The sequence below is a fragment of the Syngnathus scovelli genome, chromosome 10 (genome assembly GCF_024217435.2).
Source record: "Syngnathus scovelli strain Florida chromosome 10, RoL_Ssco_1.2, whole genome shotgun sequence".
In the NCBI taxonomy this organism is placed as follows: Eukaryota; Metazoa; Chordata; class Actinopteri; order Syngnathiformes; family Syngnathidae; genus Syngnathus; species Syngnathus scovelli.
In genome coordinates this window covers 1,923,423-1,942,306 of record NC_090856.1, presented here as the reverse complement: position 1 = coordinate 1,942,306, position 18,884 = coordinate 1,923,423, and the positions used below count along the sequence as shown (strand labels likewise).

At 40.6% G+C, this 18,884-nt stretch overlaps 5 protein-coding genes across 5 annotated transcripts; 3 read left to right on the top strand and 2 right to left on the bottom strand.

The window, feature by feature from the left end:
• Positions 1 to 117: 117 nt before the first annotated feature.
• On the bottom strand, positions 118 to 5,263 carry pgpep1 (pyroglutamyl-peptidase I). The gene is made up of 5 exons (XM_049724668.2): positions 5,039 to 5,263; positions 3,537 to 3,589; positions 2,669 to 2,785; positions 2,367 to 2,599; positions 118 to 2,302 (listed from the first exon to the last, which is right to left on the bottom strand). The coding sequence occupies exons 1-5, from the start codon at positions 5,070 to 5,072 to the stop codon at positions 2,107 to 2,109; spliced, it is 633 nt and encodes a 210-aa protein (XP_049580625.1). The 5' UTR covers positions 5,073 to 5,263; the 3' UTR covers positions 118 to 2,106.
• A 355-nt stretch (positions 5,264 to 5,618) lies between these two features.
• lsm4 (LSM4 homolog, U6 small nuclear RNA and mRNA degradation associated) lies at positions 5,619 to 7,194 on the top strand. The gene is made up of 5 exons (XM_049732427.2): positions 5,619 to 5,768; positions 6,034 to 6,075; positions 6,235 to 6,333; positions 6,404 to 6,584; positions 6,695 to 7,194. Exons 1-5 carry the CDS (start codon positions 5,766 to 5,768, stop codon positions 6,796 to 6,798), a joined length of 429 nt encoding a protein of 142 aa, XP_049588384.1. The 5' UTR covers positions 5,619 to 5,765; the 3' UTR covers positions 6,799 to 7,194.
• A 1,401-nt stretch (positions 7,195 to 8,595) lies between these two features.
• On the top strand, positions 8,596 to 10,057 carry LOC125976297 (transcription factor JunD). The gene has a single exon (XM_049732422.2). It carries the CDS (start codon positions 8,740 to 8,742, stop codon positions 9,577 to 9,579), a length of 840 nt encoding a protein of 279 aa, XP_049588379.1. The 5' UTR covers positions 8,596 to 8,739; the 3' UTR covers positions 9,580 to 10,057.
• A 528-nt stretch (positions 10,058 to 10,585) lies between these two features.
• rab3ab (RAB3A, member RAS oncogene family, b) lies at positions 10,586 to 15,145 on the bottom strand. The gene is made up of 5 exons (XM_049732424.1): positions 14,996 to 15,145; positions 12,848 to 13,072; positions 12,262 to 12,380; positions 11,956 to 12,080; positions 10,586 to 11,836 (listed from the first exon to the last, which is right to left on the bottom strand). The coding sequence occupies exons 2-5, from the start codon at positions 13,070 to 13,072 to the stop codon at positions 11,646 to 11,648; spliced, it is 660 nt and encodes a 219-aa protein (XP_049588381.1). The 5' UTR covers positions 14,996 to 15,145; the 3' UTR covers positions 10,586 to 11,645.
• A 533-nt stretch (positions 15,146 to 15,678) lies between these two features.
• On the top strand, positions 15,679 to 18,811 carry mpv17l2 (MPV17 mitochondrial inner membrane protein like 2). The gene is made up of 5 exons (XM_049732423.2): positions 15,679 to 16,019; positions 16,706 to 16,867; positions 17,190 to 17,266; positions 17,633 to 17,761; positions 17,829 to 18,811. Exons 1-5 carry the CDS (start codon positions 15,830 to 15,832, stop codon positions 17,931 to 17,933), a joined length of 663 nt encoding a protein of 220 aa, XP_049588380.1. The 5' UTR covers positions 15,679 to 15,829; the 3' UTR covers positions 17,934 to 18,811.
• The last annotated feature ends 73 nt before the right edge of the window (positions 18,812 to 18,884 follow it).

Below are 18,884 nucleotides of genomic sequence, written 5' to 3'. Positions count from 1 at the left end.
CAATAACACAGTAATTTTAACTCTAAATAATAACAATTTCAATTATCAATGTTATACTCAATGGCAGCTAACAGTTGCAAAATGCTTATTCGTCCAAAAAAAAAAACATGACACCAATCAGTTTTCAACATCTCAATTATCTTTATTTAAAAGCCTCCTCATATAAAGCCAATCTTACTTATTATAACAGTGCTCTGATAATGTCAGAAGCGGAGAACAGGCCTTTCATGGGATGTTCCCTTACAGAGGTACAGTACTTACAAGAACTCACAGTCATAATGTTACGCCCGCTTTGAGATTAAAAAATAGTTTTGAGGTAGCCACGCATTTGCCTGGATAAATTCAACTATATCTTTGAACTGACCGGCCACCCAACATTTAAGGCCTTATCCAAACAAAAATAAATAACAGCAAGGCACAGGAGTTAAAAGGAAAACATACTAGCTATACATTTGTGAGCACGACCCCATTCAATACCACGCCCCATTAAACATCAGCACCTACCAAACTTGCCCGGTCAACAATTAAACAATTGACAGACTAAAATGAAATGTACAATGCTGAACAAATGTATTAAACCACCAGTCACTAGCACAATATTGATTTAGAATTTTTTTTCCCCTCTTCAAAAATTATTTTTTTTGATCATTAGAATTCTATTATAGCATTATACATAAATCACTTTTGTTTTATTCTCTGTGTACAGAAACATGAAGTATGATTTTATCGATTACTAGACCTGTTAATTTAGGGAACTCCCCCATACGTTGAGTTGTGGTTTAATAAATGTGTTAAGCAGTGTATAAGTTCTGCTTCAGGTTACTACTTTTACGGCAAGAAAGAAAATAAATCAACTGGCCGAACAGTTCTTAACAGAATCTTAATTGGAACTGAAAGGCATAAAACACATATACATAAGTAAGCCAGAGTAAATATTGAGAGGAACTCAAGATTTTTTTCCTACGGGATATAAGCAACATATCATAATAGCAATAAACTAAAAAGTGGAAAAGCAAGAAAGTGCTAGAAACCATAATTTCTAGCCCAAATCTGACTTGACACAATGTCACATGTATTGTTACGTATGAGGTATAAATAGAATTTGAAAGCCTAAAACTAAAGTTTCCAGGCTGCACAATTTGGTGAAGAGAAAAAACATTGTACTGAACTGGTCGCCAGCCAATCGCAGGGCACATACAGACCGAAAGGCCAAAGGTCAAGCACAAAGATTTTCAAATAATTGTGCAAGCAGGAGATCTGTTAACATCATATTGCACAACCTTTGATCAGATCTCAGGGGGGGGGGGGGGGGTTGAATTATTGGTCAGAAATGGGCCACAAAACGGAGGGAATGTGAGCTGGAACCAACCCGTTCCCGATTTTAAACCACCTTTGTAAAAGAAGGTAAATTCACAACTTCTTATAAAGAAAAAGAGTCCAGAAACAATTCAACATCAAATGTGAAATAGCAGAGATAGACTTAAGAGGAAGATGGATGGAAGGAAAGAGGAACAGCGGGTTTTATACTCAAGAGTTCCTACACGAATATTTTAATCACGCATAAGTCTACACACTTATAGACTTGGAATGATTTTTGTATTGAGAATTGAAACAAAAATTCAGAAGTAACCTGGAAGCTTTGGTAATGTGAATAAGGCAAAATCCAGAAATGGTAGGAAAAAAAAAAAATCCTAATAGATCCCAAATGTGACTCCTATAACTATGTCAGTAACCCTAACACTATAAGGTGCAATACTAGTAGCCACATTTGGAGTAACGCTGTGTAGGATCTGCTATACTCTGTAGCAACTATAATTTATATTTTTTTGTGTGTGTGTGTGTGTCAACAACAAATCTTCCTGTGCTTTGGAGGTACTACAACTCTAAACATATTCACAAATCAAAATTTCAAAGTGGGACAATCTTGTTTCATTTTTCTCAATCGAGGAGGCGAAATAGGACAGATGAAGAAAAAGGTTCCTACACACTGAAGCTACCGTGATCTCAGACAGGACGAGAAAAAGAAAAAGAACTTGGCTACTTGTGGTCGAGTGCAATTTGTCTTGCGTGGCTGGAGAGGCTGGCTGGCAGGCATCAAGAGGTCACTTAGTGGAAGTGTTGCTGGCAGTGAATCTTCTCCTTGGCGTTACCCAGAAGTTCCAGCATCTCCCGGACGATGGCTTGCAGCGCACGGCCCAGGTCTTCGCCGCTGTACGGCTTCCCGAGAGGCGGCACGTGGATGAAGGCCGAGCGACCGTGGCTCATGTACAGGGATGTGTAATAAGTGAAGTCGCACAGATACCTAGAAGAAAAGGACTTCATCTTAGTTTCCCTCAGAAGTTACAACCACGCATCAAAATAAATACCTTCCGGCATCCTTGGAGACGGACACGGCAACTCCAAGTCCAGAGGCGGTCACTCTCTTGCAGACTGACTCCATGTCAATAACGGAGTCAATACAGTCTGGACCTCCCACGACGCAACATTGGGAGTCAGGACAGAAGCTGCTGTTGTCCAAACCTTTATAGCCATGATTTCTGCCACACTTCTCTAATGTGACCGTGGTGGCCATGCCTGAGACACCCACATGAACGACCAGCTGGAAAAAAAAAATATTCTCATTATGTTTCATAGAAATATAGCAATATATTTCCATTCTTCAATTTACCATTGGGTGATACTTCTTCCATAGTGACGGAACTAAACTCTGCACTGTTTGGTACTCCACGGGAACCTCGTAGACCTGCAAGTCCACTTCGGTGCCGAGCCCGAGCTTCTTCAGCTCCTGTCAGGGCGCAGAAAGACATTCAGGTATTTGAGACGGCGATACAACAATAGTCTTGACACCGATTTGAGACACACAACAAGACAAATGTGTGTCAAATTCACAGGCGACGCACGGACTCCTCCCCTTCATCTCGATGCGGGACAAATCGCCCTGGACGCTGACCCCCGCTGCCCTAAAAGGAGGCTCGTTTGACCACGTCTGTGACCTTGCCACAAAGCTGCCTTTTGTTTGCCTTTAATATCCTTATCAAGTTTGTCTAGACACCCTGACAACCAATATCTACCCCACCCCATCTCCCCGCACACACACATGCACTGTTAGGAACCCCAGCAGGACCTCGGGACACCTGCGATGCAATGCTGTATAGCAAAGGCCATTCAATTAGCGGCTCGTGGGCCACATGCGGCCCAGAACCAACCTCTGAGTGGCCCAGCATGCTTGAATTGAATTGCATTGCATTCCAGAGATGGTTTGCAAGATTTAAATAATTCCCACAGTGTTAGCGGTAATGCAATACTCGTGTCGTCTATCCACATTGTTGACTGTGTTGTTTTGAAGCTAACAGCTAGCGTTGCTAAAAACAGTAGTAATGGAAAGATACTACTTTAAAATATACAATTGACAATGAAAACCACTGATTTTTTTTGGGCCCGGCTACATTTGTTGATTTGAAAATGTACGATAATGATGCATTTATTTTATTTTAGCATGTAAATGGCTGATCTGTATTAAAAGCGGTTAAACTCACCTGTACCGCTACCCAGCTGGCATTGACTGTATGCTCTCCGAATGGCCCAAAACCTGCAAAATATTAACTTTATTTGTATGAAAACAAAATTCTTTATGTCACATTTAGGGCCATCACAACCAAATCATTTTGGGAATTAATTATCCTATCGATTATTAAGGTAATGGAAAAAGACTGTTTTGTTTTTCCTGTGACCTGCAAAACCAGAAACGACAGACGAGCGCTATTCCCTCACACCGCCTTGTTTATATTGGAATCTCCAGCCAAGCAAGCCCCCTCCACCATCACTCAAAGGGTCAGCGAGTCCCTGGGGGTTGGGTGGAGGGAGGATCAGTCTGTCTGACAGGCTGCTGAATAGAAGCAGAGTGAGGGGTCGCTAGTTGCCAGCCGGCAAGCTATTGTGAGAAGGCCGTTCCCAGGCATACTATACATCCAGCATCAGCTGGGACGCCTTTGTGTCTGGACCATTGTCAAGACACTCCCCGTGCTACTTTTCTTTACATTTAACAATATGATGTCCCTTCAAACATACTCAATTGATAAGCAATGCAGACATACATTTGAAGTGGTTATGCTCAAGGAAAGGAATCTTGTGCGAAATTTGCGATTCGCTTTCAAGACTTGCAAAGCAGTCGCATAGCCGCAAAACATGATTTAAGTGTCAGATCGTAAATAAAGACTCTAAACACAGCAACGAGGATGTATAGTTACCTATAAGTCATTGTGAAATTCACTTTGTCCAGCTAAATATCAGCACAAATAATAAATAAACAACACTGCAATACAAGAAATAGTTAATCTGTTAAGTCAATAATACTAACAACAACAACAACAATAATAAAATATCACCTGTGAATCAGCAGCCAGTTTACAATGGCTTGGTTGTTTTCTTTATTTGTAATTCTGTTATTCTTTTCCCGTCGTTCTACATATTTGCACAATTGCAGCGTTTTGGCAATGATATTTTCTTTAGCTTTTCATTAACTGCTGTTGTTTGTTTACATTTAAAGTTCAGCTTGCAATAACGTCATGCACGCCCTTAAACTGATCAATGGAGATTTAAATGATGTTTCTCGAATCTTCACCACAATATGTATAAACTTGGTTAACATGTTTTTCGGGTTAAACCATTTATGCAACCACACGAGTAGTCCGGATTGCATAAATACAAGGACATGATCATAAAACTTTGTTGTTGTTTCTTAATCGTGACAAAACATGTCGTTTTAACAGTTTTCTGCAAATTGGTTTCTTTTGACATTATAACCCAGCAAGCAAAGAAAAAAAATGTTGCACTAAATCCTCAAGCATGTAGTTGCGTGGTTTTGAAATAATACTTTCTGCAAAGGCAGCTGAGTGGAGCAAAAACAGGCCGACGCCATTAGCGTTCGAGCAACTGTCATCAACAACTAAGCAACTTTTCTTTCCACTACTTCCACTGACAAGCTAGCCTTGAGACTCAATAAAAGGGCAGCAAAAAAAATCAATCAATATGACAGTACCTGTAACGACGACAGTCCGTTTACTGTTGTCCATTTCCCGTCGTGAGACGTCGAGTGTTTATTAGGTCTGTGTTGTGCAGCAAGACCATAAAGTCTCCCTCGTTGAGCGTTGAGCCAGCCCCTCTCTGTGGCTGTGCAGGCAAAGGGCCAACAACCACAGATCGCGAACGACCACCAAACACCCAGGGAGTGAAGGAGGAGTGGTGACGTCACAAGAGACGTCACCATGGCTATGGCAGCTCAAACGTGTCAAGTAACTGATAAACAAACTAGCACTCTACAGTCGTCAGCTGTTTTACTTCTTCATCATTGTTACCAGTTTAAAAAAAAATATCATTCATTCATTCATTCATTCATTCATTCATTCATTCATTCATTCATTCATTCATTCATTCATTCATTCATTCATTCAATCTTTGTTTATCCAGTTAAGAAGATTCTCTTTTGCAATCACCTGGCTACAGACAGCAGAGTAAAATGTATTTTTAACATGACCTAAACTTATTATTATTATTATTATTGTGATTTTTAAAAAGAGTCAAACGTGGCATTCTTTGAGCACTCAAATCTACTTGTACTACCCATGTAGGACTGTAGAGGGCAGTCGCTGACATTATAGTCATAATCCGCCTTTAATTTTACGCAGAAGAAGGCGAAGCTAAATCGTGTGCTCGACTGCTCATACGCATGAAACTCGGATTAAAAATCTTAATTTGAGCCGATTACAATGGTAGGTAACCTATTCTGGTTTTATGAATTATAATGCAGCTTTAACGCCAAAAAACTGGTCAGTGTGCATGTTAAGGAGTTAATTGCGGCAGGAGTATAACAATGACAAATTGCTCAGAGGCTAGCTAGTTAGCTATAGCTGTAAAATCCTTTCTTCTGAAAAGTGCATTTCTTCTGTTTTTGTTACTAAAATCAAATGATGTTCCATTGCAAATTAATGTATTATGTGCATATCTTATGTATGTCAACGTATTTTTGTTTTACAGCTTCCGTTGTCGCTACTGAAGACCGCCCAGAACCATCCAATGGTGAGGCGGAATTTATTCCAATGTATTTTACTACAGCGTCTCAGCGTTCTTTGCTTTTTTGTGATGTTAATAATTTAGTTTTTTATTTATAAATTAGGAGAAAGAAACAGCAGGGGGTGGATTGTCATGTTATTTTTTTTTGTTTCACTTATTCAACAGCTGGTGGAGCTGAAAAATGGCGAGACGTACAACGGCCACCTGGTCAGCTGTGACAACTGGATGAACATCAATTTGAGAGAAGTCATCTGCACCTCTCGGGTATAGCTGAGTTGTTCTTTAACTTGTCTGCTCAGTACACTGTGTCTAAAACGTCATTTGTTTCCCACAGGATGGTGACAAGTTTTGGCGGATGCCCGAGTGCTACATCAGAGGAAGCACCATCAAGTATCTTCGAATCCCAGATGAGATCATCGACATGGTGAAGGAGGAGGTGGTGTCGAAGGGTCGCGGACGGGGAGGTGCTCAGCAGAACAAACAGCAGGGCAAAGGAAGAGGAGGACCGGGTCGAGGTGAGCTTTACGTATCCCGCTTTCGCATTGTTGTGGAAGTTTGACATGTGTTGCTGAAAAAGATTTTTTCATACTTGTTTTGGTAATCTCGCATCGCCTTTTCCCACCAGGTGTGTTCGGCGGTCGAGGCAGAGGAATGAGCGGCCCAGGACGAGGTCAGCAGCAGCCGGATAAGAAAGTTGGCAAAGCACAAGGGATGAAGAACCAGCACTGACATCATCATCGACACGAGAGCCTCTTCCTAAGTACACAAATATACCAGACAGATGGTGATTTAGTTTTTTTTTAACCTTATTTCAGTATATCCCTCCCACCTGGCAGTATGTTTATTGATAAAACGTTCTGGTAAGATGTTCAGTTTCATAACAGTTGTCTATCATGTGATGCACTGGAATAAACGTTTTGGTTTCTGTTTGTATGTTATCAGATTGGCTTTACAGCACAGAGCTACAACTTAATTTGCATACACATTCATGAACATTTCCGTTCAAGCACTTGGGTGCAAATTCTCCTTCTGTTATATCTGTGATGTTTTCCTTTTATTTGTCATTACAAAAGTATGGTAAATTATGTTCTTGAGAACATGGAAATAAAGAAGCTTTTGTTTAAAGTGTTGCACTCAATTTGAACAAGCAGATTATCAGAATAAACGTGCCAACATTATATGGGCAAAAAAAATATTGGAACATATGAAGAAATAAAGGGATGGTGTGTGTGACGTCAGTTTACGCCTAGCATACGTAATCGCTTTACTGCTAGCATGCAATTCCCCTTCTGCCCACCAGGTGTCACTACAGTATTGGCATCCCTTTGCAGCAACTGCAGTAGGAATGGAACCGAGTTGGAGGTGTAAACATTTTCAACAAGACTTTATGGGTCCTTCAAGGACCTACATAACGTAATGTTAGAAACTACTATATTTTCTTTTTGTAATAGTGTCATTAGGAATATATCGTATAGCGCAGCTGGCATTTGAATATAATTTAAGATATATTTGTAATGTTATTGAACATATGTTCACACATCATGTGCATGTTAGAATGTTAGAAAAATACATTTCAATATTTGTGTGTGTCTGGTTCGTCTTAGTTTGTCAGTGCCATGCCACTTCATCCTCCCACTTCTATTTTTGCACTTGCCAGCCAATCATCACCTTCCTTTCTTTCTGCTGCTCTTACCTGCGTCACACTGTAACGTGTTGCCGTGGCAACCTCCGATACCCCCCCCCCCCCCCCCCCCCCACTTCATCCTTCAGCCGTGTTGCGGTATGACCATGAGGGCGACTTGCGGGTAGTGATGCAGTCAGGCTGCACACGTCATCACTTCCCGCAGGAGGGAAGCCTATTTTTATCAATGGGCACAAAGTATACCAAGATGTTATACATATTTATGGAACCACATCTTTCCATATTTCATACCTCCATCTTTATTTATGTATTTATTCTTGACTCACCCTTTTCTCCTGGGAGAATAAACAGATGTGATGGTTTTATCTTCATTTGTTCTACCATGGACTGAAAACCAAATCATATTTTCTGTATTGGGTAAACCTCAACAAATTCCCCCCAAATGAGAAAACCTTCCATTTCCACCACATTTCTATAGAAACCAAACATCACATGATCCACCCGCACATTGCTTTGCAGTTGTGGATGGTGCCTACCTGTGACGCACACAAGTCTTCCAGTAACTCTTTGTTGGCCGGAGGCTTCTCAATGAGTGAAAATTGGATCAGTCTAATTTTCTAATTGGAAAAAAAGAGCAGGCGTTACATATCATATAAGAAAAGTAATGGAATGTTTGCAGTGTTTTTTTTCAGTTAACAAATTATGTACACATACATGAAATTAATTCATAATTATATAATATAAGTGGAGACCCACTCAAATAAAAGCACCCAAGAAATGAAATAGAATGGGAGTCAGACGCGCTAAACTGCTACTGCGCATGCGCTGCTGTGACATAATCTAACTTGAGCCTAGAAAAACTCCAAACTGCGTTGGCGCGCCAGCATTGCTCGCATCCAGCTGCAACAAGCGGAAGTACGAGTTGCTCCTCCACAGTTCGCCCCGAGGTTTGTTTGCCAGGTTATGGCCAAGGCACAGCGCTAAATGTGTTAAAGAAAAAGAAAAAAAAAAACGCTTCCAAACGAAGAATGAAGAAGGATATTAACTTGAGTCTAAGCGACGCAGACATGAAGCCGCACATTCGCGATGTTGACGGCATCCTGTGCTCTTCGGACTTGGGGATGCTCAAACTGTCCTCGCCGGACTTGGAGCGGCTTATCGTCCAGTCCAACGGGTTGGTCACCACCTCCACGTCGAGCAGCTCCCACTTCCTTTTCCCGAAACCCGTGACAGACGAGCAGGAGTTCGCCGAGGGCTTCGTCAAGGCGTTGGAGGACCTGCACAAACAGAACCTGAGACCGGAGAACGGGACTTTGGATCTGGGTGCAACCATCAATATCGTCCCTGTTACGACGCAACTGGAGCTGCCGGTGTACACGAACCTCAACAGCTACGGCAGCGGGCCTTTGGGAACCACCGTCAACTACTCCACGGACACTGTGTCTTTTCCGCCCCCGCCGCCGTCCACCACCCTGCAGCCGCCTCACCATTTCAGCGGTGCACCTTCGGCGGAGACGGAGCTCTCCAGCCGAGTGCAACCGCCCAAGGAGGAGCCCCAAACGGTGCCGGATGTGCAGAGCTTCGGGGACAGCCCACCGCTATCTCCCGTCGACATGGAGTCGCAAGAGCGGATCAAGGCCGACAAGAAGAGGCTTCGGAATCGGATTGCCGCTTCCAAGTGTCGCAGACGCAAGCTGGAACGCATCTCCAGGCTGGAGGACAAGGTGACAACGTTGAAGAACCAAAACACCGACTTGGCTTCGACGGCTAACGTCCTCAGAGATCAGGTGGCCCAGCTCAAGGAGAAAGTCCTCACACATGTGAACAGTGGCTGTCAGCTGCTGCCACACGAGGTCCAAGTGCACTAGAGCTGCACCGCAACAACCATGGCCAATAATATTTGGACCCTATTTGTTGAAATTTGAAGTTTCCCATTCCCTTGGCGAAGTATCAATCACTGCTTAAGACAGGAAGGACCATAAACACTCATCAGTTGACAGTGTTGTCTCTGGACTTCATATACCACAAGGCAGCTCTTATTAATTAAATCTGGATTTTTAAAATAAGACACTACAGTCAGACCTCAAGTATTGTTCTGTGCACTTGGGAGATTGGCTTTGCGGATGTTCAACACCAGCGCAATCTTCTCAAATAATCACCTGGAAAGCATTCCAGTTGTCCAAGGTGCCCATACTGAAGTGTGTTTGTGTGCATGTTGTTGACAAACTGGAATGTAACCAAATGTTGAGTGTCACATTGTGTCATGCAGTTTTCAAGTTTTCTATTTTGGGATCTCATCGCAAGCCTGTTAATACTGTATTGTGAAATAAATTATGCTCTATTAAATACTGTCTGTTTAATTTTCTAAACATCATAATTGACACAAAGGCCCTACCACTGACGTCACAACCTTCCGCTTCTCTCTGCTGCCATCTGCTGGACGACCTTTACATTTTATTCATCCCATTATATAATAAGAGCCATTATTCCATTTTCTATAGCGTTTGTTCTTATAAAGCAGGCTAATTTTGATGCCTACAAAACAGCACATTTTCGAGTTAGTAATGCTTTTATTGTTTTACCACAAAGTACAGATAAAAACACGACAGCATATTCTTGAATTTTACTGGCCCAAATTGAAGGGAGGTGGGTGGGTGGGTGGGTGGGTCGGTTGAAGAGGCAGTGAGACAAAACTAAATGCACGTCAGCTTCTAAACCTTATCGAGCTGGATGGCAATTTTTTTATTTTTTTTAAGTTACTGTATTGCTTTGTAACTGAAACATTCATTCACAAGAAAGCCTGGTGATATGAATGCAGACAAACTGCAACATGGCTCTTTTGTTGTTACCAGCATTGTTTTTTTTCCTCCTCTATTATTTTTTTTTTTTGCAAGCCTGAGTCCATCGAACACAACCAACATATAAGAGTCAAAGGTACACCTTTTTTTTTTTACACTTTTTTTTTTTAAGAGAGGAAGACATGAGATGGGGTTAAGGGTCATATTTTAAACAGTCACCACCAAAAGGACACAATTAGTCTTCTTGGTTTGCCTTAATTATTAAAATAAAAAATCTTCACTCGCTCTCTGATTGAAACATTGACATGAGAAAAAATGCATACCTAACAATAAAAATGATGGTTGGTGATAAATTGGTTGGTGATTTTTGCAACATCTCCGCAAAGCTGCATGAGAATAAACAGACCGGGATACGAGGGAGGGAGTCAATCGCACACAAACCATCCAAACAAACTTCACAATAAAGACCTGATAGATGTATATAATACCACCTTCATATAACTTCTTATATTTTGCAATTAACTTCCAGAAATGCATACTTGTATATATATAATATATTGCACAATATTCATATATAAACATCTGAAATAAATACAATTAAAATGCAATTTTGTCTCCTTTGTCTATGTCTTGTTCTTCATTCACCCAGTGCTTGATGCAGCAAAATAAAAGGAACACCACAATACAAAAAAAAGTTGCAGAAATGTAAAAAAAAAAAAAAAAAAAGGCTGGGTTCTTGATACCTTCAATAACAAAATGTGGCTACAAGGTGAGACACATGTTCATACCTGACTGTAAAAGAAATTGAACACGGATGAATTTGTTCACCAGAACCCAACAAACAAAAAAAAAATACCGTAAACATCAAAAGGATTTAGGTGGCACTTTAAATCCTTTCAAACACACACACACAATAAAATAATCCTGACTTTGCAAAGAGTCTGAAACATGGAGGTGTAATCAAAAATAGAAAAACTAAAAGCGATTTGATGACTATACAAGAGCAACTCAAGAGCTGATTTGCTCAGGAGTACTTTTACAAGATGGGTCCCGGGACCACCTGCCAATGGTCCTCACTGGAAAATGGGTGACAAAAGGGGGGATGGACAACGGAAGAAGGACACAGACGGAAATCTTTAACATGCACAGTCCTGGTGCGGTGGAGCCGGCTGCTCCGTCAGCTGAGGCCCCTGCTTGGCCCCCGTGATGGCGGGGTCACCAGCATCCAGACTCTCGGACATCTTTTCACATATAATATCGACCAGACGCTCAAAGGTCTGCTTTACGTTGATGTTGTCTTTGGCGCTGGCTTCGAAGAATTCAAAACCTGCAATGGTGGAAAAGGACGGAAATTTTGAATGGGTTCATAACCTGTGTGATGCCTCAAGTTCTGTTAAAACCAAAAATAAAATACACAGAAAGGCTGAATGCACAATGTGTACTCACCAAGATGTTCAGAGAGTTGGCGGCCTCTATCTCCACTCACCATGCGTTCATCATCCATATCACATTTATTTCCCACCAGCAGCACCTGGGCATTATCCCAGGAGTACGTCTTAATTTGAGTAGACCTGGAAAAAAAAAAACTCGTCATGTCAAATAAAAGAAACCTAAATGGGGCATTAAAAAAAAAAGAAAAAATACTCTTTTTTTAAAAATTATTATTAACATTTTTACAATTTAAAAAAGAAAGAAAAATTATTCATTATTATTAGAATTTTTACAATTGGGTGGAATTCTTGTGTTCCATACCAGTCTTGGACGGCATTGAAGGACTCCTCATTGGTGATGTCATACATAAGGATGAAGCCCATGGCGCCTCGATAGTAAGCTGTAGTGATGGTACGATAACGTTCCTGACCTGCCGTGTCCTTAAAATCAAGACAAATTAGCATTTAACGGCGAAACAAGATCCAAATAATCCATACATTCAATTAAACAGGATGCTTTTTTTTATCACTCTCTTCCTCGCGCTGAAATGAAAAGATTTATCCGTCTATTTATAGCCAGGTGTAGTGCTGATGCATTTCAACCACACGTCTGCTCACCCACTCAATGCGCCTTGAGGTTGTTATGCAACAGACACATTGTAAATAAATAAAAAAAAAATCTAATTGCTACCATTAATGATACTATTCTGTTTTAAAAAACATAAATCAGCCTCTTTGCATTTAAATGAGAGATTGGTACAATTTGACTTGAGAGCATTGCAGGAATGGGGGGATGGGAATTTTCTATGCCTGTGTGTATTTCCTCAGACATGTCTAGTAATGGGGGAGGGGAGAAAATCCGAACAGCTCAAATAAATATAATTTCCTGAATTGCATTCAAGACTTACCCAGATCTGTAGTTTGATCCTCTTGTCGTTCCTGTAGATGGTCTTCACCTTGAAGTCGATGCCCACCGTACTGACAAAGGCGGGCGTGAAGGAGTCATCGGCGTAACGGAACAAGAAGGAGGTTTTCCCCACACTGCTGTTGCCGATGATGAGGATCTTAAACATATAGTCAAAGTTCTGGTCTGAGGACTCTTTCTGTCCATAGGTCGCTGTGGCTGACGCCATCTGGAGACAGAAATGGGGGGAGGTGAAAAATAATTCAGACTAAACGATATGAAAGTTGAGGAAACCATGGTCGTAAAATTCAGTCAAGGTTAAACCTTTGTCGACCCGAACATCGAAAAGTACCAGTGAAACCAGAGAAACGATGAGAAAATAGTTTTGCTGAAAGGCAGTTATGTAACTCCAACGGAACGATACTGAGCAAGGACAACAAAGGACGGCGGAAACTTAGAGACCTTGAGAAGAGGTTGTCTTCAGCTCCGGGTTCTACCATGTCCCAGTGCGGGGGCCTCCGCTCTATGTTTAGAGCATTATCTTGACTTGCTGCAGTGCAACACTAGAACGTCGAGCGCCCAAAGCAAAACAAACTGCGGCCTGCTATCACCTTACATGAGATGTTGGATAAATAATGAAGTAGCATAAACCCAAATGCTAAGAATGAAGCTTGTGTTCTGTTAGTAAGAACTACTCTTCTATTTTGGTCAATTACATTGTAGGTCTGGTCCAGTTCACAATTCTGGGTGATGATGTCAGAGATGAGTAAAAACTGATGAAATATATTCAAAAGATGAAAAATTGATGCACAATTTGTCTTCACGGGCCATAAAAATGGTGTGACGGGCCGTATCTGGCCCCCTCGCCTTATGTTTGAGAGCGTGATGTAACTCAGAAGACCACATCGTTCCTTGTAATGCAGCATCTGCCCTCACAGGTCGTCTGAGATGGCATTTCCTCCCGATTTCCTCCAATCACACGCCTCCTTTTCGAGGAAGCGTGTGGATACAGATGAGAGGAGGAGGAAGATATAAATAGCACTGCTTCATCCTTTTTTCTCTTTTCTGCACAGCAAACAGAAAAGCGGAGCAGCGAGGGGAAAATTTCGGTGCGAGTTGTTGAAAGAGAGTCTTGATGAAAACGTGAAGCAAACATTTTCAGGACATGATGGTGCGTCTTCCAAAATGCCCTAAACATGCATGCACTCAAAAAAATTTTGCTTGGAAAAAACATTCAGATATAAATTACCTGCCTAAAATATTTAGCTGAATGCCCCAATTTAAAAATCAAAGTGTGTTGCTTTGGAATTTTGAGTTCACCCAACATTTTTTTCAATTTGGAGATTCTATATTCTCCATAATTGCAAATGTGGCTGTGGATGGTTGTATTTCTATATATGCTTTGCAATTGGCTGGAGACCATTCAGCTAGAAGAGGCTTCAATTACCTCGACCTTAATGAGGACAAGCCTATAGAAAATGGATGGATGGAAACCTGATGACTCCCAACCAATGAACTGTAGGAATCCAAATGTAGTAGTCGGTTTTTCCATCAAAATGCATTGGTAGATATTTCCACCAAACTATTCTTATGTTGGTAATTTAATGACTTAATGAGAGCAAATATTCAAGCTTATCAAAGATAAAAAAATATCTAACATAAATACTGTGCCATCTAATACAGCATAGCCATCTGTTTGTATTAAATATCAAAGCAATACCTGTAATGGCAAAAATTAATTAAAATTATTACAGAACTAAATGCGGCTGAATGAAGTCATATTTTCTTTGTGCCTTGAACTCAATTATGATCCATTATCTCGATTAGTAGCATCCGACAGTGGAACGCATTTGCTTGCATGACGGCCTGCATCACTCAAAAGACCATCTGCACTTGCCTTCAACACCTCTCCAGAAGTCCAACAAATAAATGCATAAAGCATATTATCGGTTTCGCCTTTCAAAACAGCTGTTGAAACGCCAACATCTCCCGCGGGCCGCGCATGGCTTACACCTCGATTTGACCATTTAGTTGCAACATACTTCAATTATTTAATATAATTTGCAATACAGTGCACTCATTTGAAGAGGGATTGCCTTTTTGATCAAATAATACAGACGATATAATTATTAAAAACAAGCTTGAACCCCACCTTGTAGATTTCAGTCCGGCTGCTGTCCACCACGTCCTGCAACCGCAGAGACACCACCAGAATTAAGTTAGCAAGTGGGAAAGCATCAATTCCGTTTACATATCCAAAATAAATGTGTGCATATTAAAGTCACATTGTTATATATTCAGAATTTAGACGGTATGGGTTGAGGAAATTATCTCTCAAGAGCCAAAATCTCATCATAAACAAGATTAATTGGCAGCACCATCATCCCTTTTCCTTCTAAGCTTTTATTGTGAAGGAAGCAGTTGTTTCCGTCATTTTTCCAACGCTACCAATCTACTGCCCAAAGTTAAACCTCAGATGGACACCCCGTGTGACCAATAAAGAGTCACTCTGAAAATACACACCCTAATTGACATTTTTTATTAATGAGAGCTGCAGTCGGGACTGAATTACTGATGAGGTAGTCATTAAGCACAACTGTCATGTCTGCGGATGTGATCATTATTGCACAATTCCCCCATCAGTCTTTTTCAACTATTCAGAACTTGTTTATTAAACTAATGTTGAATATTAAAAGATAAAATAAAGAAGGCAGCGCGGTGCGAGAACGCCCTCTACTGTGTTTACAAAAAAAAAGCCTGGGGGTGTTCTTCCACACCAGCAGATGGCGCACCTTCATTTACTTTCCTCTTTTAGCGCTCGTGAATTGTCTTGAACATTCTCTTTGTTTGTTTCGAACCATTGAGTCATACGACTACAAGTTACGTCTTGACATTGGGAACGCTTAATTTAGTCAGAGTTCTGTCCGTTTAACTTTTCAAAAAATAACTTTATAGATGACAGTGTTCTTTCTACGGTCCAGACAATATGCTTCCCCGGGCGGGCAAAGAGTTTGTAGTCCGCATACGCTTCTCGTGGCGGAAGTTGTTCCAGGGCCGTTACCTGCTGCTCACTAACACGGTGAGCGGAGGAGGCATGCTGGGGCTGGGTGACTTTCTGCAGCAGAGCCGGGAAAGGCACAAGGACCCGACCAAAATCCGAGACTGGAACAGGACAGGTGAGAGCCATAGCATTGTGGTTAACAAACAAGCATGGCCTCGGGGCTCATTCAAACTGCCATGAAAAAGTTCTTCCCCCTTTTGTTATTTTGCATCATTTCCCCATTTAAATGTTTACAATCATCAATCAAATTTAAAGGCCGGACCAAGAACTTAATAAACGATAAAATGCATTTTTCTAATATTGATTAGTATTATGAACAAAATAAACTATTCAAAGCTACCCAGCCTTGTGTACATAAATAAATATTTGCCCTTCTTGCTAAATCAAACATTTAGTGTGGTTGATTACATTTTCCCCAAGAGCACAGTGTCAGGTTACAAAGCACACCAGGATAACGTTTAAAGAACTGCTGGCCTCCCAAGTTTTAATTTGTTAAGGTCTATATCATAACTAAATAGTGAGAAATATCCTAGGCAGAAATGACATCCATGGCAGAGTTCTAAGTCAACGTCAAAATACCCCCAGGGTCGAAAATTATAGCCACTATACACACCATATTTTTTATTTTGCTGGAATTAGCTTTTTTCAGAGGTCAATTGTTATGTGCTAAAGGCAATACCGGCAATCAGGGATATTATCAATACAAAATAAAGACAGTAGTCTTAAAGTGTAATGAGGAAGCTGTTGTTTTATTTTTGAAAATCTCCTAAGTATTTTTTTGTCTTTTCTTGTTCCCAAAAGGTCGTATGTTTGCGGTGGGCTGCTCCATGGGTCCAGTGCTGCACTTTTGGTACACATGGTTGGACAGAAAATTTGTGGGCTATGCTATGAACACAGTGCTCAAGAAGGTTCTGGTGGATCAGATGGTAGCATCACCAACACTTGGCATGTGGTACTTTTTAGGTGAGAACAGTCCTTTGTCATTTTATTTAGCGAAGCATAAAGAACATTCTCACTTAATAAGACGGGTGAGTGTCAAAAGTTGAGGTCTTGGGCGAGGTGAAACAGAAGACTGTTTTCTTATCAGAGCAAGTTCAAAGGTTGTATGTAATAAACTATACTGTCACTTTGTCTAGTGCCAGCAATTTAATACTTGATAAGAGTTGTGCAACATATCTCAAGCTCGTCTTGATAGCACGCCTCGCTTACGCACGACTGACTCACAACTGACTCACAACTGACTCACAACTGACTCACAACTGACTCGTAACTGTGTTTATTGCAGGTATGGGGGTCATGGAGGGACACTCTTTATCCCACGGATGGGAGGAATTTAAAGATAAATTCTGGGAATTTTATAAAGTAAGTGCACATCCGGGAAAGGTCGCCAGGGTTCAATGGAAATGTGACAAGTGGGTCGATTCCACTGAACTGTTGAATATTAGCATTTGAGTTCACCAAATTAAATGAGGCATGTTTCGTTCACCTTTCACCTTTTAATGATTGCACAAGCAGGTTAAAAATTCACTTTACTGCCACATTAAAAAGCGATGGGCATTTTTGTTTGACTTTATGGGAAGCTTTGAAAAGCGCTCAACTATAAGTCGCAAAGTGAGCCTTGATGTCACTGCGTGTTTATTCTCTACCGATATTTGCCTTGTCATGTTTGCACTGTTTAATCCGCCGAGGTTTGTTCACGCTGGTCTCCGTTCCTGCTCCTGTCCACAGGCTGACTGGTGCGTTTGGCCCGCCGCTCAGATGATCAACTTTTATTTCCTTTCGCCCAAATTCCGTGTCGTCTACGTCAACACCGTCACCTTAGGGTGGGACACCTACCTCTCCTATCTAAAACACAGAGTAAGTGGGCCTTTTTATTTGAGCGTAAAAAATGCACTTTGACTAAGTTTTTGTGTTTACGCGACAGGATGACAGCCAGCCCTCGGAGTTGCTATCAGAAAGCAATGTGGCCGATGTGCAGCAGAAAGCTCTGCCACCGGCCAAACCGCTGGAGGAGAAAAGTGGATGGTGAAGTCTAAAATGACTGCAGGAGGATGTTAAAAGTTGCTGGGAAACATTTTTTTATTTCAGTGGTACTGCATTCATGATGTCCAAGTGGACATTCTGAGATTCAAAAAATAAAAAAGAGATCCTGAGAAGCTCTTTTTAGCATGTAACTATGATTGGTAGAACATTCATCCATCCGTCTGTCCATCAATCTTCTGAACCGCTCATCCTCGCTGATTTGAGCTATTTTTGTAACTGACTCGATTTTATTTATTATTTCAACACCGTTTTCTGTCGGTGCATTGTATCCACATAATTCCTGCCTGAAAATAGTGCCTAATTTTTAATCACCATGGTCTCCCTTTTCAAGATGATAAAAATAATTTGATGATAATCTAGAGACTTGTCAACTGTTGAATTAATTCTTGTTCATAGGATCTTGTGTATTGTTGATGTTTAAGATGTACAAGTATGTATGTATAAGTGTGATTTTTAGAATGTCATTTAAGATATCACATGGGCTGTTAAATCGCTAGATATAATAGTTTGCTCATTAGTACAAGAAGAAAACTGTTGGCTTTATAAAAAAACTGTAAAATCAAAAAATAATTATAATGATATCAAACCTATTTTTGGTGACCATTTATGATCTTCACTTCAAAAGCAAACAAATACATTATTTTCAGTTGTAATTTTATTTGTATGTTATTGACTAATGACCATTCAGCTGGTTTACATATTTATATTTGTTACGTGAAATATTTGAAATTTATTTATGTTACTTAAAATAGAATAAATGGAAATTGTGGCACAGGATTCACAGATTGACTCTGAATTGTGGAGAGATTATTTCAAATCATGTTTATCAAACCTGTGACAATGATTATGTAATAAAAAACAAAACAATGACTACATTTCTGATACTTGTCAATCAAAATCCGCTACTACTCAAACATTGTCCAGCAAGCTTTAAGCA

Excerpts from the sequence above, each read along its gene's own strand:
- pgpep1 (XM_049724668.2), bottom strand. The coding sequence starts at position 5,072 with ATGGACAACAGTAAACGGACTGTCGTCGTTACAG. Across the intron at positions 2,786-3,536 it reads CCAGCTGGGTAGCGGTACAG|GAGCTGAAGAAGCTCGGGCT; the intron begins GTGAGTTTAACC and ends GCGCCCTGACAG. Across the intron at positions 2,303-2,366 it reads GTCTCCAAGGATGCCGGAAG|GTATCTGTGCGACTTCACTT; the intron begins GTATTTATTTTG and ends CTTTTCTTCTAG.
- lsm4 (XM_049732427.2), top strand. Across the intron at positions 6,076-6,234 it reads CCGCCCAGAACCATCCAATG|CTGGTGGAGCTGAAAAATGG; the intron begins GTGAGGCGGAAT and ends CTTATTCAACAG. Across the intron at positions 6,585-6,694 it reads AAGAGGAGGACCGGGTCGAG|GTGTGTTCGGCGGTCGAGGC; the intron begins GTGAGCTTTACG and ends TTTTCCCACCAG.
- LOC125976297 (XM_049732422.2), top strand. The coding sequence starts at position 8,740 with ATGAAGAAGGATATTAACTTGAGTCTAAGCGACGCAGACATGAAGCCG.
- rab3ab (XM_049732424.1), bottom strand. The coding sequence starts at position 13,072 with ATGGCGTCAGCCACAGCGACCTATGGACAGAAAGAGTCCTCAGACCAG. Across the intron at positions 12,381-12,847 it reads GGATCAAACTACAGATCTGG|GACACGGCAGGTCAGGAACG; the intron begins GTAAGTCTTGAA and ends CTTGATTTTAAG. Across the intron at positions 12,081-12,261 it reads TTCAATGCCGTCCAAGACTG|GTCTACTCAAATTAAGACGT; the intron begins GTATGGAACACA and ends TTTTTTTTCCAG.
- mpv17l2 (XM_049732423.2), top strand. The coding sequence starts at position 15,830 with ATGCTTCCCCGGGCGGGCAAAGAGTTTGTAGTCCGCATACGCTTCTCG. Across the intron at positions 16,868-17,189 it reads TGGCATGTGGTACTTTTTAG|GTATGGGGGTCATGGAGGGA; the intron begins GTGAGAACAGTC and ends TGTTTATTGCAG. Across the intron at positions 17,762-17,828 it reads TCTCCTATCTAAAACACAGA|GATGACAGCCAGCCCTCGGA; the intron begins GTAAGTGGGCCT and ends TTTACGCGACAG.